This window comes from Haliotis rufescens, unplaced genomic scaffold (assembly GCF_023055435.1).
Source record: "Haliotis rufescens isolate VD_foot unplaced genomic scaffold, xgHalRufe1.0.p SCAF_63, whole genome shotgun sequence".
NCBI lineage: Eukaryota > Metazoa > Mollusca > Gastropoda > Lepetellida > Haliotidae > Haliotis > Haliotis rufescens.
This window is the reverse complement of record NW_025964354.1, coordinates 1,378,039-1,393,921: the sequence shown is the minus strand read 5'-3', so window position 1 is coordinate 1,393,921 and position 15,883 is coordinate 1,378,039. Positions and strand designations below refer to the sequence as shown.

Below are 15,883 nucleotides of genomic sequence, written 5' to 3'. Positions count from 1 at the left end.
ATATTTGGCTTTCCAATTTCCATTTCCATTGTTTTTTACCAGGAATTGATAAAGTACATTTATGTGCCTTCTGGTGTTCTTAGCAAATTGTATTTGACTTCAGTACAATAGCAAAGTATGAACCCATTTATATCCCATCGAATATCAAGTCCATCAAGTATTATGCTGCTTGGACTCATAGCAAACTACCAGGCATAAGGTTGAAATCAGGGGATACATCCGTATTTACCTTGCCACGCATTTTAAGCATGAATTGTATGTTTTCGAGTGTGTTATGATTTATTTTTTCTCTGACTGACATAGGTACCACAGCTGAGCTTACCTGCCCTGACATATCCTACGTTCAGGACTCTGCTCTGATGAATTGTTCAATGTCGGTACCGTTAGTCACTCTCCTGTATTCTGGGCCCGGTAACGTAAATGCCCCACAGTGTATAGCAGAAAACAAATATTGCACGCCTGTTAAAGGATATAATGCAAGTGTCGTCAACGCAACCTACAGTAGACTCAGGATACTGAGTATACAACCATATCATGCAGGGAGGTGGACATGCAAAATCATCCCAGATGGACCTAGTGCATCTTGTAATCTCGTCACTACAAGTAAGTTCTAAGCTGTTGTTCGGAAGTAAATTCCTCTCATTAACACGCATACAACGTTCAAACTGCATGTCCTAGAACTGATTGAACTCGTTGTCAGTACATAGACCAGTGTTAAATCACATTTGTACATACTTCTCTTCGGCAGACACGTACCAGAACAAGTTCGAAAATACCAGGAACATCACACACATTTCATTGCATTGAATTGCATTGAATTAGAATAATATTTAAGGATATCACTTTGCATTCAGAATATTAAATTGTCCTTGAACTACTTGGCAGATGTGAAACTTGTATTTGACCAACACATTACAAATGGTAAAATAAATGTTACTAGGATGAAAACAGTCGACGAAACACTGTAACCGATATTCATCACTATCAAAAAACATTTCTTATGTGTTTCATGTTAGCCACTCTTAGCATATACTTTTGTTGCCCGGCAGTTTGTTTCAGATCTGATGATTTAATGCATTTGTCAAAATGAGAAAGGTGTTAAGTTATCTAATCGCACGTACTTCCTACCCTTTTAGAGATACATAATGGGAAATCACATAGTGTCTTTTTGCAAAACAGTATCATTGATAGTATTTTACTTTTTTTCAAACATGTTAACTGCATGCAGCATAACTTCTACATGAAGGTTTGACGTGTTTTTAGAAAATGAATAAGAATGTGCTCATGTTTATCTCAATGTATGTGCTATGTTATCACGCAACGAGTGCAACGCAATGCAGTGACATTTTAGGTCAGAGCGTTGTGGTGCTGCTCACTCTTTGGACTTCTAGTCCATGATGGTCAGCTGCAGTGGTGCTTCTGTCAACGCGCACGTTGACGGGGAATTAGCTCTTGTGGGAATAAAGGACAAAATCGACATCACTGTCCCGGAACGCTTTATGCACAACATGTAAACAATAAACAACAATTGCAAAATGAGCGGAATACCTGCTCTGACAACACAAACACAGGGCGTTTCCTACGAGCGGCACATCCTGCTCGAGGTCGTCCCTATGCCAGCACTCGGAATACCAAGCCTGACTAACACCGTAGTAACTGTGTAATGGTAGCACATATATAGTAATGAACAACAATGGACAGACAAAGAGACAATGACGTTGCTTTGGACATTGGACATATGGGCGTGATTAACCAACACAGTTCATGGGATGATCAATTAGGCCAATAAATGCCATACTATAAAAAAAACAGTAGTTAAAGGGAAGTGATATGGTAGTCCAGGCTGACTGACAGTCAAAATACATGGAATTGTTGGTGAGGATTAACAACGGGGATTAGCGCCTAAAACGTAATGACAATTAAGTTATGGAGCCATGGCTACAGGGTAATTTGCCTTTTGGAGTCAAATGTACTTCAGACAATGGTAGTCGTAAATCAGTCGCTATGACACTTCTTATCGTCGTTAATTTGGCCGAATGCATGTCTTGAAGCATTCCAATACATTCCGCGTTCCACAGTGATTACAAAAGCATACCAGCAGACATCCTGGATATAAATATATAGCATACTAGCCCAGATTGACAGCATTAGCAATATTGCTGAAACATGATCCTGTCTTGCATTACTCGAAAAATAGAGTTACATATCATGTTTGAAACTAAACCTTCTTCCCAAAGCAAATGGACATTTTTTCAGATGTGCAGTCTAGGCAATTTGTCCTGTTACCATGCGTATTTTCAAGTGGTATAGTATAATTTGTTTGTTCTGTGAAATATTTTATTAAAGGGAAGAACAGAAAGAACTAATAGTATCATCTTTATAGACTAGATATCCAATAATACTTCTGCTTCAAATACGTTAGTGTTATGATGTCACATCTCCTCCAAATATCATTTTTCAAGGAATTAAAAATATGTATTATAAGCAATTCAGTGTTTATTGTATTCCACATAGTCAAGACTATGTCCAGACAAAATGTCGAATTCTCAACATGTTCAGCATTGAATCGATGTTACCCTTGTTGCTCATTTTATTATATAGCTCCATGTTTTGCTTTATTGGGTTACGCCACTTTTGTATTTTGTTGAATGTAAGCAGTGTTTCGTTGGAGAGAAAATATCTATACACGATCTTAAACATAATAGCGACAAAACATGTCCATTATCATAAGAAATCCCAACTAAACGAGTACAGTGTACATGTCCAACTGTATCATAGTGATGTTTTACCGGGTGTTTTCGGAAAGGTTATACTCGCTTTATCAATGAGGGCCTATTTTATTTTTTATTATATTATGATTACCCAGTAAAATATAATGTCACTGGAGTATTACTGTTGAGTGTAGCGTATTAAAACAAACAAACAAAACAAAACTTCTGCCATGCGACGGCAGCACGTAAAGAAACCAGGCAATAAAGTGATGGGTCAGAAATCAAGTCGCTTTATAGCGCTTTTTCTGAGTTTGTTGAAACTAAATACAAAATCATAGTAAACACGGACGCTAAAATTTAGATATGTAAACGTTGACAATATCTGTTGAAAAGGAAAGTCGTTAATTCAATAATGTCGATAAATAACAACTCCATCGAGCTCAAGTTTTCCCTATAGATAATAGTTATCCCCAGCCTACCTTCAGAATTCATAACCACAAACTTTTTCAAACAATACACTATGACGTAGTTTGTAGTAGATTGTTGCCAGTCACACCGGCTAAACAATACCCTGTCACGTCAGGGGTCACCGAGTGTGCATTAGCTTCCCAAATTCTACACGCAATGTCAGTGAATACGCCCAGCGATGTTGAGAGTTTTGAATATGTGTTTACTAAATATAGCCTGCGGCAGCGCATTCTATAGCAAGCGTTAGTTTATGAAAGCACTTTTATTTTCTAAACTGTTTTCATTTATGTTTCGAAAGCCTCCGTGGTCTAGTGGTAGAGCGTCCCCCGGAGAGCGGAAGGTCCGGGGTTCGATCCCCGACCGCGCCATACCAAAAGACGTTAAAAGATGGTACTTGTTGTTACCCTGTCTGGCACTCGGCATTAAGGGGCTAAAACAAGGACTGGTCGGCTCGGAGTCAGCATACTGTGTCTGAGTGGGGTATCCATGTTAAACTGCGGCATGGTATCTCAGTGGGCTAGCACTATAAATCGGCATCAGTCCGGACTAGTACGAGCAGCCACACACACACACACACGTGCATGCACGTCGCTATATAAGTGCAATAATCTTGGACGCGACGTTAGACCCAATTTCACCTCACCTCACCTAATTTGTTTATTTTTTGGGGGGATATTCAAGTGGCTTAAATGATGACAAATGGCAAATTATATACATATATTATTTTATCGATTCATTGATTTTCATTATTATGCACAGAAATGCAGTTTATTAGGTAATATTAAATTGGCACTGAACACATCCAAATGTCGCTGGTGTTAGGGTAGGATCCCCTTTATGATCATTAGTGTTAAGCACCCGTTTAGTGGCTAGTATGTATTCTATAGCTGCTCCTAATATACTTCAGGCAAATACGTCGAGAGAAAAAAAGGATGAAATGGTTTAGTGTCAAATATCTTGGCTATTGGAAACTGTCCTGGAACATTCACAAGCCACTTTCCCCCGCTACATTTATTCAGTACTGATTCAAAAGCAAACTCTGCAACCCTCGTCCCCTACAGTTATCCTTACCACACTTTTCTGTCACAAAATTCACCCGACGAATTAGTAAATCCCATGTCATTCCTGGGTATCTTCGAGTTCAACATCTGACACCTGACGCCAAAAGCCTTTCCAGTTCTCGCCATAGCGGCTCATTCCTCACCACTCCGTACTTTGGAGATTACGGAATGGGACGAGTGTGCCAAATGGCATCGGGATTATTCGTAGGTGTCCGTACACTATGCCTACCCGTAACCTTCGTAAGAGTCCGTCACCTGTTCGACCCTTTTTCGTTCAGTTCCGTTACGGCGTAGGCATGACTAAGGTACTGTCGGAAATGCTAGAAAACTTCTTAAAAAAGGATATAGTTTTTCACAGACTGTTGTTATTGATATATCTAGTAACTACCGATCGACCTTCCTGTGGTTTGAAATACTTCAGTCACAAGGAGTGCTATCGACAAGTTTACAGGAGACAAATTCGATCGAAAAAAGGAAAGTCCAATGATGGCAGTCTGAAACGGACTATAGAAATATGCGCACGTGTCTCCGTTATAATGATAATAATGTAGCCTTCATTAAATATCTAATCCACACACACAATTCAATTTTTAGAAAATTCTAGATGTGCATCTCTAAAATGGCAAAATGGACGCTGCGTTTGTTTTGTTAACATTGCTCCCATGATGCCCATAATGATTCCCATAATGATTACATTACACTTGCATATCAATAGTTTACGATATGGAGTCTGTATTGGGAAAATGTATACAAGTTCTTTACACTTTAGTGAGATAGAGTGAAAACAGATAGATTAGATAATTTAGATAGGGTGAATTACCGTACTGCCCAAGCTATATAGTTTTCAATTCATACCATCAAGTCTACGGTGTGATAAATAAAACAAAACAGTTATAGGATGGTCTCAAAACAATACTTGGGCGTATAAGGATATTAGACAGCTTTGATACAGTGTGATCAGGCGTATAGTATACAAGCTTTATTAGAAGAAGGTAGCCCTGACTTGTAGTAGAATTGAGGAGGAATTAAAGATATAATTAATGTCAACTGCCAAAACCCAGGTCTACATTGCAAAAAAGAAACTAAAGGGTCGCCCCTCCAGAATATTTGTAACGGATGACCTTAGAAAGTATCGCCATGACTTGGTGAGAACACTCCTGAATCTAAACAAGGCCACTCCATTGTATTCATTTCGGACGCTCCAAAAAGGTGGATTGGATTCATGATAAAAAACCCATCGTTTAAATGTTAATAATTAAAACTCAAATCGAGAACAAAACAAACTCTAAGATCTCACTTCCATATACAATTAATTTTGCTTATGAGACTCGAAAGTTGCAATAGTATGTTTAATTATATATGAGATCGAGCTCTGTGCACTCAATATGAGATACACCTCTATACCTTTCAAACTGCCAGTGCCTATACAATATGGCTTGGTAGCACAGTGTACTGTACTCCACTACATCTGGTTGTATCTCGCACATCATTGCATGTATGGACACGTTTAGTCCTAATGCTTACTATATGTATATGTTTATCACTGCACTCTATTTCATTTTATCACACTTAGTACTCATGTACTGTATGCACACACAAGTAGCTCATTGCATGTAAATATCCTTCATTTACTCATGTGTTTAGTGGTACAATGGTGTTCTACTTCTACAAGTTTTAATTATAGAACTTTGAGATACTGTATCTGGTGTTCGATTCACATTTGGAAAAGACAAATTAACTTCAATTCACATAACATAAACAATAGCAAACCTGTCGGTGGACATCTTCCTTATTGCTGGAGATGTCGAACAAAATCGTTGCCCAGTTGCAGTAAACTCGTACAAAAAGGAAATATCTACATTTTACTTAAATGTAAGAAGTCTCCGATATAAACTACCTTGTATTTCTGAGCAAATCTCTGAATATGACATAGTATATTTTACAGAGACACACCTTGATGATTCTGTAAAACAAATGACCTGAAAATATACCTTTATCACTCTCCCTATAGGAAGGATAGGAATTGTTTTGATGGTGGTATTATTGTATATTTCTTGGCATTGTTGTACGTTAAACGTAGGGGAGATTTAGAATCATACAATTATGAAAATATGTTTTTCGAGGTTTTCTTGCCTCAGCAGAGAATATTATTATGTGTGTGGTACAACAACGATATAAGTGACCACAGGGGAGTTGTTGTTTCGCTAACGAACCGCATTGACATGACAAAATCCAATGTAAGAGAGGTTCTAAATTATAAAGCTGCTGGCTTTGCAAAGTTAACTGATTCGATTGAATCAACTGATTGGATGTGCATGATTAATAGCTATGAGTCTATTGATGAAATACGTGATATTTTTTTCTGTCCACATTTAAAAACTATATAAGCTTATGCATAACAAGCCGTGCTGTTACAATAATGCCAAAAGATAAACCATGGTTTGAAAGTGAATTACGTAGAGAAATAAGGGATCGACTGAGAACATGCAATGAACGCGTTGTATCTAAAGTAAAAGTAAATAATTTGAAGAAAAAACTGCCACCGAAAACTTTTATCTTAACTTAGATGAATTATTATCTACACAAATGAAAGAACACAGTTCTAATTATTGGAAACGTCTGTGCCACTTGATCAAGGAGTCTGGAGCCAGCACAGCTGGTCACTAATAACGACACTGTACCTGAAGCATTTTCTGATTTTGATGATAGCTGAAACTCTCAACGATTATTTTACGTCAGTTTCCAATGTTGATGATGAATGCGCCTCACATCCACCATTTGTTAAATTATGTGATCATGAATTGGATTATACCGTTATTGAAAATTTAAAAAAAACCAAACAGATCTCACAAAGTCCCAACAGGTGAATAAAGCAAGCGGTTCCGACAACCTGAATCACAGATTACTAAACAAACATATCACTATCCATAGCCAATCCTTCACGCTTGTTATTTAATTTGTCTCTTGAACAAAGCACATTCCCATCACAATAGAAACTAGCTAATGTTATGACTTGTACAGAAAGGGAGATAAATACCACCCTTCCAACTACAGGCCTATTTCACTGTTATCATGTCTTGGGAAATTATTTGAAAGACATATTTTTTAAAGAATATATAATTACTTTCTGGAGAATAAACTACTTTCCAAATATCAATCGGGATTCATGCTAAACAATTATACAACAAATTAACTATTTGACATTTACCATCACATTTAATTCGCTTGATGATCATAAATATTTATGTATGATATTATGTGATATTTCTAAGGCATTCCACAGGGTATGACACAAAGGTATATTGCATGAACTTCAACAATATGGTATAACTGGTAAATTATTAGCTGTCAGCTCGTTGCCAAGGATTATGTTTTAATGGTAGTTTACGTAGTAAAAAAATCACTAAAGCAGGTGTCCCACAGGACGCTGTACTGGGGCCGTTCCTATTTCTAGTTTATATAAATGAAATTACTGATCAGCTACAAAATATTACTAGGTTATTCGCCGAAAATACATGTATAGGAACTTCATCTACTGATATGGTCGTAATTGAAGACAGACTAAATCAAGACCTCCTCTCTTCCCATCAGTGGGGAGAAACGTGGCTTGTAAACTTTAATCCAACCAAGACAAAATACATGTTTCTTAGGCACAAAAAGATACAGGGATTATCCAAATATTTGCTATGCTAACAGTGCCATTGAACATGTAGAAACTCACAAACATCTCGGTGTCACGTTATCTCAAGATACGAAATCGACTGCACATGTTTCAATTATTGCCAAATCAACAGTGAAAATGGTTTCAGCTATGAGTAAATATCAATTAAATAGAAATAATCTGTCAAAAATATATCTGACATTGATAAGACCTATTTTGGAATACTTATCGGAAGTATGGGACAACTGTTCTGCTTATAACGAAAATAAACTTGAAATAATACAACTTGACACTGTCAGAATTGTGACAGGTTTCGAGAGAAAGTTTATATTTCGAAACCGGCTGGCTACTACTAAAGGAGAGACGAAAGATTAAAAAAACTTACGACAGTGCACACAATAATAATAAATGAATGTCCCTCATATCTAAATGATTTGTTACCCAACAATAGATCAGCTGCTTCAAATTATAATCTGCGTAACAAAGAGAACATGACTGTACCTTTTGCCAGAACATTTCAGAAATCATTTATAATAGACTCTTTAAAACAATGGAATTTACAAAATGATCATATTAAAAAAAGGTATCTCTGTAGCTGAATATAAAACAAAAAATCATCCAAATGTTATTTAATCTTCATATTATTTCAGTTTTGGAATAATTTGTCAGACACTATTTCTTGCCCTTGCGGTTCCCGATGCTAAAATGCTTTTCACTGTTTTCTTGGATGTCAAAAAAATATTTTTAATAAGACAATCCGAAATGTACCATTGTATACCAAACACATAAATTCATCATACATGTATATGTATGTGTGAGTGTATGTAGGCATATGTGTTTGTGTGTAATACTGTATACATTATATATTATTATTATTATATGAATGTATGTGTGTTATTATATTTTCTCATTACTTGTAGGTGATTCCTATGAACTGTACATTTATTCTGCACTATCATTATTCACAAATCACAATGTAATGAAAGGTATGTAGGAGAAGGCCTCGTAAGTGTCTCACTTGTGCCGAATCCATTTGATTTTCCGCAATAAAATATGTTTAAGTCAAATCATGTCAACTGCACTAATTATTGCCCTCCAAGAGATGGGATTTCGATACACTGCGCATGGTGATGACAGAGCACTTTTCAGGGGAAAATAGTCCTGACTATGACTTTATCTCCGAACCATTCATAACTATCACATTCAGGGCGTCCAGATAATTTACCTTGATTAATAATTCCACTGACTACTTGTGGCTATCGGTAACGGAAATCGTGTCATTGTTTTGCACGCTGCAACCAATGATACGGGGCCTATCGATGGATGTGTGCTAGTTTTCGATGTGTTCATAGACTGGTTGGACTTTCTGCTATTGCCCTTTTTAAACAATGACAGTGTCATTGTCATATATAACGCCAGTTAATATAACGTCCGGGGATCAGATACTGTCGCCCAAACCATGATTAATCTGAGGGCGACCATATAGGAATATATGACATTGTCGACTTCAAACCATATGAAATGAAAGTAAAACTCATGGAGAAAATCCGGCTGAATAAGAACGCTGTAAAGTACAGGACATATGTGCTGGCGGCACAACACGGTCACGTCTTACGTACGCAAGTCAGACATTTATCTAGCATTTCCGACAGTACTTCAGCTTCAATTACTGTGGATGTAGCTCAGCTATCGGGCTAACAATCCGAAACTCACAAAAACTGGTTGCTTGACTTTAAAAAAAGATCGTCCTCACGAGAAGTTGTGGTACTGTATTCATAAGGTGCTCCGTTAACGCCTGTCACCTAAATGGAACAATCAAATAGGGTGGTCTAGGAAGTTTGAGGTCCCCTCAACTAACTTTCTCATTGATTAATGTGTGTGGTTTAATGAGTATATTTTTTAATCCTGACTGTATCCAGTTCATCAAATCAGCAAACGTTATTTTCCTTGCTGAGACTAAATGGATGATGTGACACTTTAGTCAGGATTAACTAATGAGCCTACACAGATCAGAGCAGATCATCTAACACACGAGCAGGAGGATTAGCGATCTCAGTGGAGAATACCATCAACAACTATGTCTCATACATCCCAACTAACAGTGAATGTTTACTTCTAGTGAAGATATCATCTGAGATACTGCTATCTAGATGTGATTTAGTACTTGGTGTTGATCACCCTACCATAACTATGTGTGTTTCAATGATATTGAAACTGAGATGCTAGTATGTAAATATTATTGTGATTGTGATATTGTAATGTTAGGAGACGCCAGAACAAGAAATATGGGTGACTTTACTTGTACAACAAAAATATAAATCTAAATATTCCAGAAGACATCGTAGGTGAATTAAATGTATCAGGCGACATCTCATCATTAGGTATAGACATCCAAGGACACACTTTGCGTGAAATGCATCCACTTTAATTTACGATATGTCAAAGACTTGTCGCTATTTATAATTAAAGGTTTGATAAACAATGTCAATCGTGTTAAAAATAAACTAGCATAAGCAATATCAAGTAGTAAATATCGACAGTGGCCAAATTCGGAATGTACTGCACCGCCAGTTCGACGAGTCAGCAGTAACAGCTGCCATCATGGTGCATCAATGATCAGTATTCTATCGCTTGACAAAGCTGATCAAATTGTTTTATGTAATACAAAATAGAATATAAGTATTTATGTGAAACAAATATTTGTTCTCTCTTTTCAGATTATAACATCTAAATTCAGTCTCAGTTGGTTTTACACAATTCACAGATTTTGTGGAAATCGAACTTTTGAATACGTTTTCTCGAAAAGAATAATTGAGTTCAAGTGTAACCGGAAACAACTGATTTACCGGTTTGGGGCATTGATCCCTTGCCTTTCTACAAATACTGAAGTTTCTGAAATGTTCAAGTCAGTGTTTTCACTCTATGACCTACCATGTTTCATTGATTATCATGGGAGAAAAAGAACGCAGATGAGCTATGGCAATTTTTCTGGACATCTTTAAGAGACTGTTTCCCATTACTAAAAAGGGCACTTTCACGTTTGTCATCAGCAAAAATAGATGTAAAAGTAACAATGGGAAATCATAAGGTTCACGGTGCAATCTGTGGTGCTTTATACGTAACATCGTCAAACAAAGATACAAATAATTACTGAAAATCAGTCATGGCTTCAGGACGGGTGGCCGCGGGTCGTCCAAGGCGCCGCGATTCGCTGTGCAGAGTCGCGTCCCTTGGGCACGCCAGAAACCTATGAATGTGGGTTCGAATCCGATTATGTTTCTAGGTACGTAAGCACAATACCCGTGCTCGTGGGTTTCACCGATGTGGTAAACGCCTGAGACCTGCATCACTTCGGGCTTTCCTTCCACATTAAGCAGACACGCCGTGATATAACTGGAATACTGTTAGAAGCGGCGTTAAACTCACTCACTCATGGCATCAGGTGTTCACGACGAGGGTAATTATATCCTGCTCTAGCGGTATCACGCTCCACTCACATAATTTTCAAGGAGGTGTTAAAAATTAGTACACAATGGAGGTCAGTCTTTGACAAACGTATTTTGCCACTGAACACCAGTTCTGCTGTAAATCATTTGACCCTTAGTATTAATATTAATACATGTTGCTGTTATCATTTGACATGTATACGTGCTATATTATCCGCACATTTGTTAAACGTAACGGATATCTTCCATTCAAAAAGACAATAGTCGTATTTGCTTCTATTGGTAAACACAATGGGTACAAATTTCATGTGTCATTTCATGTATAACAGTTTAAACTGAGTGGACGTATACACCACGAGATCGCAGAACTGACTATTCACACATGTTGCCAAATTTTCATTTAGTTTTCAAGTTACGAAGGCATATTTTCTGTAAAATAGTATTGTGTGATTATTAGATCTATCTATGAGGACATTCAGTACGGGTATGAAAGTGTGAATTATCCTGATAATCAAAATAATCAAAATATAATCATGTTGGTGTACTGATGTTCTCCCAAGTCGGCCTGCCGAATGGTATAGGTACTGGTTTATTACCACACAGTCACTGTCAAGAAGATTACCAAGAGTTTGAAGGAGCACACAATGAAATTCTGTATTCTGAGACATTAAAACAATCCTGTTTCAGAGACCCCAACATGCAACATATCGAGTGATAATGACACTGATGCACTTGCCAAGTATCAAGAATTGTCACTTACAGTGGATATCAGAGATTACTTTTGCTCTGCAATTTCAAACTTCGCACTACAGACCGGGAACGTGACAACGCCGCTGCCGATTGCTGAACATGTAACACGTATTATTAGCAACATTACTGCCGCAACCTTCAATGTGACGAATTCCCACCTGGGGATTGTAGGACTGATATATAACTGTCATAACAAACAGTGGGATATAACTTGTCATGGCGTCACTGAACTCAGTGAGTATTTTTATGTTATCTGAAAGAAGCAATGAACTTTACTAGCAGGCTTGAATCGATACAGGTCTCCCCACACTTACTGTTATAGCGCAATTAATGATGACCATTTCAGAACATATTTAGCATCCAAGTCTTCATATACATTTGTTTATAAGATAGCTTGAAGGCCGTTTATTTTAAGAAATGTGTCTTTTTGATCAACTTTGATATTGTCTTTTAAACAACAATTATTGTGAAATATTCTTTGTAGCACATCAACCAAATTTATGTGGCTCTTTAATATAATATAACAAACTCTACATCTGCTTCAGAGACTCCAACTTGCAGCATAACCAGTGACAAGGACACTGACAGGCTTGTCCTGAATGAAGAGCTGACTCTCTCAGTGGACTTTCATGCCTACAACTGTCCTGTAGTATCCAACTTCATACTAAAGACAGGGGACGTCCAACAACTACTGACTGTCAATGTTGTCGGGACTGGCATTTATCGTGCAACATACACCTTTTTTTTAACAGAAACACACCTTGGTCGTGTAAGGCTGATATTCAACTGTCAACAAAAACACAATATCTTCACCTGTGATGGCATAAGTAAACTCCTTAAGCGTGAGTATTTCTTGATTGTCGAAGATATATGAATGGATACTACGTAATGTTGTGTGCACAGCTGATTCCTGTTCATGGTCTCTAAACCAAGATTCATCTAATGATGATTCACTGGTCATTGACAAACACCTGCTGATGACATTGTCGGAATTGTCCGATGGACTCTGATTTTGGAGAAGAAACAAATTATCATTGAAAAGGGTTCTGTCACTTTTAATTCCATACGATCTGTGTAGGTATAATAATACACATAATACGCATACTTGTTTATAGGTGTCACTATGGGACACCGTATACAAATGTAAGGCGACTGGTACAATTCTTTCGTATTTCTGATCAAAGTGATTTGCACCTTGTGCATGTCACACATTGATGTTTCTCTGACGTATCGGTTCTTTCTTGTTACACCAATGAGTGTAGCAGCTGCGCAATTGCAACACGTTTCATTTAAAGTACACATTACATTTACAAACATCATAACACAATGATAAGATCATGTTAAATGGCATTTCTTTTTTAAATAATGAACGTAACCCTACTGATTGTCAAAATTGGAAATGTATCTGATAAGTATGTCTTTAAACGCCATTCGCCATTAATGTGATAACAGGAAAAGATTTTTCAAATATAAAAATAGACATCAAGCATGAAACACTATTTTGCAGAACCCCAAACAACTGGTATCGAAGAGAGAGGAGGACTAAACATTAAAATGATTATTGGTGGAGTTGTTGGTGCTTTCATGTTTTCCATCATTGTTGTCATCACCATCGTGTTTCTCGTCAAAAGAAAGCAGGTAAACCGAATAAAACCGCAATCGTTAGTAAACTTTGTTCCCCTCCTTATGAATATATTATATACTAGTATATATATTATATAACTGAAGGGGAACCGAGAAGAACAACTTATGGTGAGGAGGTGAGTTATTTGTGCAGGGGTCTTCCTCAGTTATGTTGAACACAAATGATTAAAGATGGAACTCACGAAATATCTAATGTCATAATGTCAGTACGAAATCCAATATTAATATATGTGTAACCATACCAAATCCTTACATGATATACGAGCGAGGTCACGGAAATGTGGTGAAATTTTGATCGCATTGAAAAGTGATACATGTAAAGGATAACAATCAAGTTGCACTTTTAATATAATAATGTCAAGAAGCAGAACTAGTCTTTTGTTACATGCGATGTTTCTTTTCTTTTGTTTTGTCCTTGGTGACATCAGGCGCCGCGATCAGCAGTGAATCATACATATGATGACTTGGTTGTAACTGTGTCACAAGGAATACGGAAGGTAGCAGTCGTATATCCCCCTTCCGAGGACGCTGTGCATCAGGCTGAGGACAATATTGTAGTCGGCCCGGGAGGATCTGCTTCTGGTATTGATCAACAAGGACCCAGACTGCGTATAAATCCTGTGTACATCCCTACTTCTGTAGGTGGCAGACCAGTCACGACAGGGACATCGGCAGAGACAGGTGTGATGGGTGGGTTGACGCCTTTGCATGACACTAGTTTGACATTCAAATTGGATGTAGGGTTATCATTCTCATACAACTATAAGGGTAACGCTATTTTTCAGGGCATTATCATTTGCAGAAGCCCGAGGTTTTTCATTAACTGCCCGACGAAGGAGGGCAGTTGAAAAGACCGAGGGCATCTGCAAATGATAATGCCCTGAAAAAGAGCGTTACCGTTATTATAGCTAAAATGGATGGAATTTGTTATCAAATAATAAGAAACAACAATATCGGTTTTGAAACATTTACTGCAATCAACACGAATGTCACTGACCACATTTTACAAATATGGAAAAGTCATAGAACAAACCAGATGACGTCACTATAATAAGTGACGTCATTTTCTCTACCCTATGACGTCACCTAACAACGGGCGTGATAATGGCCCGTCGTCAAGTAATATGAGGGCATTATCAAGTTACAGTGGCCCGCTCATTTCTGATAACGTGCGGGCGGTTCAATGATAATTCTATCCATTTTAGCTATAATACATATTAATACTTGCAGGTTGTACAATGGTTAGATGATCCAGTCGTCTAAGGCGCCGCGATTCGCTGTACAGAGTTGCGTCCCTTTGCTACGCCAGAAACCTATGATTGTGGGTTCGAATCCCTGTTCGCCCCAATTATGTTTCTAGTATTGTCAGCACCATACCCGTGCTCGTGGGTTTCACCGATGTGGTAAACGTCTGAGACCTGCATCACTTCGGGCTTTCCTCTCACATTAAGCTGACACGCCATGACATAACTGGAATACTGTTAAAAGCGGCGTTAAACCCAACTCACTCACTCACTGTAGGGGCGGTCGGGTAGCCTAGTGGTTAAAGCGTTCGCTCGTCACGCCGAAGACACGGGTTCGATTCCCGACATGGGTGCAATGTGTGAAGCCCATTTCTGGTGTCCCCCGCCGTGATATTGCTGGAATATTGCTAAAAGCAGCGTAAAACCATACTCACTCACTCACTCACTGTAAAGTGGTTACATTTTCAAAATGGATTTAATCAATGATGTATGTATATATATATATATATATATATATATATATATATATATATATATACTACCCATAAAAAGTTTAGACTCATCAGTGTAAATGTAGCCACTCACTATACTCAACTGTTTCAAACCAGATAATGCCAAATATTCTAAACTTTTTACAGGTACTGTTAGCACATGAACTGATGTGGCGTAAAACCAAATCTGTAACGGTGAAAAGATAAGAGTTTGTCGTTCATTAATTGATAAAACTCTGTGAAATGTCGCACATTTTTAAACAAAATTCGCACCAAAACGCAGGTGTTCACATGCACGATAATGCACGTGTTTTAGCAGCAATTTGACGCGGGATAATCGTGCAATTCATCTTGATAAGGATTGCAGTTGGCTCTTCTGAGTTAGTGGATAAATTCTTCTTTTATGC

General features: G+C 37.7%; 1 protein-coding gene across 1 annotated transcript; it reads left to right on the top strand.

Moving 5' to 3' along the window:
* Window positions 1-309: 309 nt before the first annotated feature.
* Window positions 310-14,428, top strand: LOC125375926. The gene is made up of 4 exons (XM_048386978.1): window positions 310-603; window positions 12,035-12,331; window positions 12,643-12,746; window positions 14,384-14,428. The coding sequence occupies exons 1-4, from the start codon at window positions 360-362 to the stop codon at window positions 14,426-14,428; spliced, it is 690 nt and encodes a 229-aa protein (XP_048242935.1). The 5' UTR covers window positions 310-359.
* The last annotated feature ends 1,455 nt before the right edge of the window (window positions 14,429-15,883 follow it).

Excerpts from the sequence above, each read along its gene's own strand:
- LOC125375926 (XM_048386978.1), top strand. The coding sequence starts at position 360 with ATGAATTGTTCAATGTCGGTACCGTTAGTCACTCTCCTGTATTCTGGG. Across the intron at positions 604-12,034 it reads TTGTAATCTCGTCACTACAA|AGACCCCAACATGCAACATA; the intron begins GTAAGTTCTAAG and ends ATCCTGTTTCAG. Across the intron at positions 12,747-14,383 it reads ATGCCTACAACTGTCCTGTA|GTGGCAGACCAGTCACGACA; the intron begins GTATCCAACTTC and ends CTACTTCTGTAG.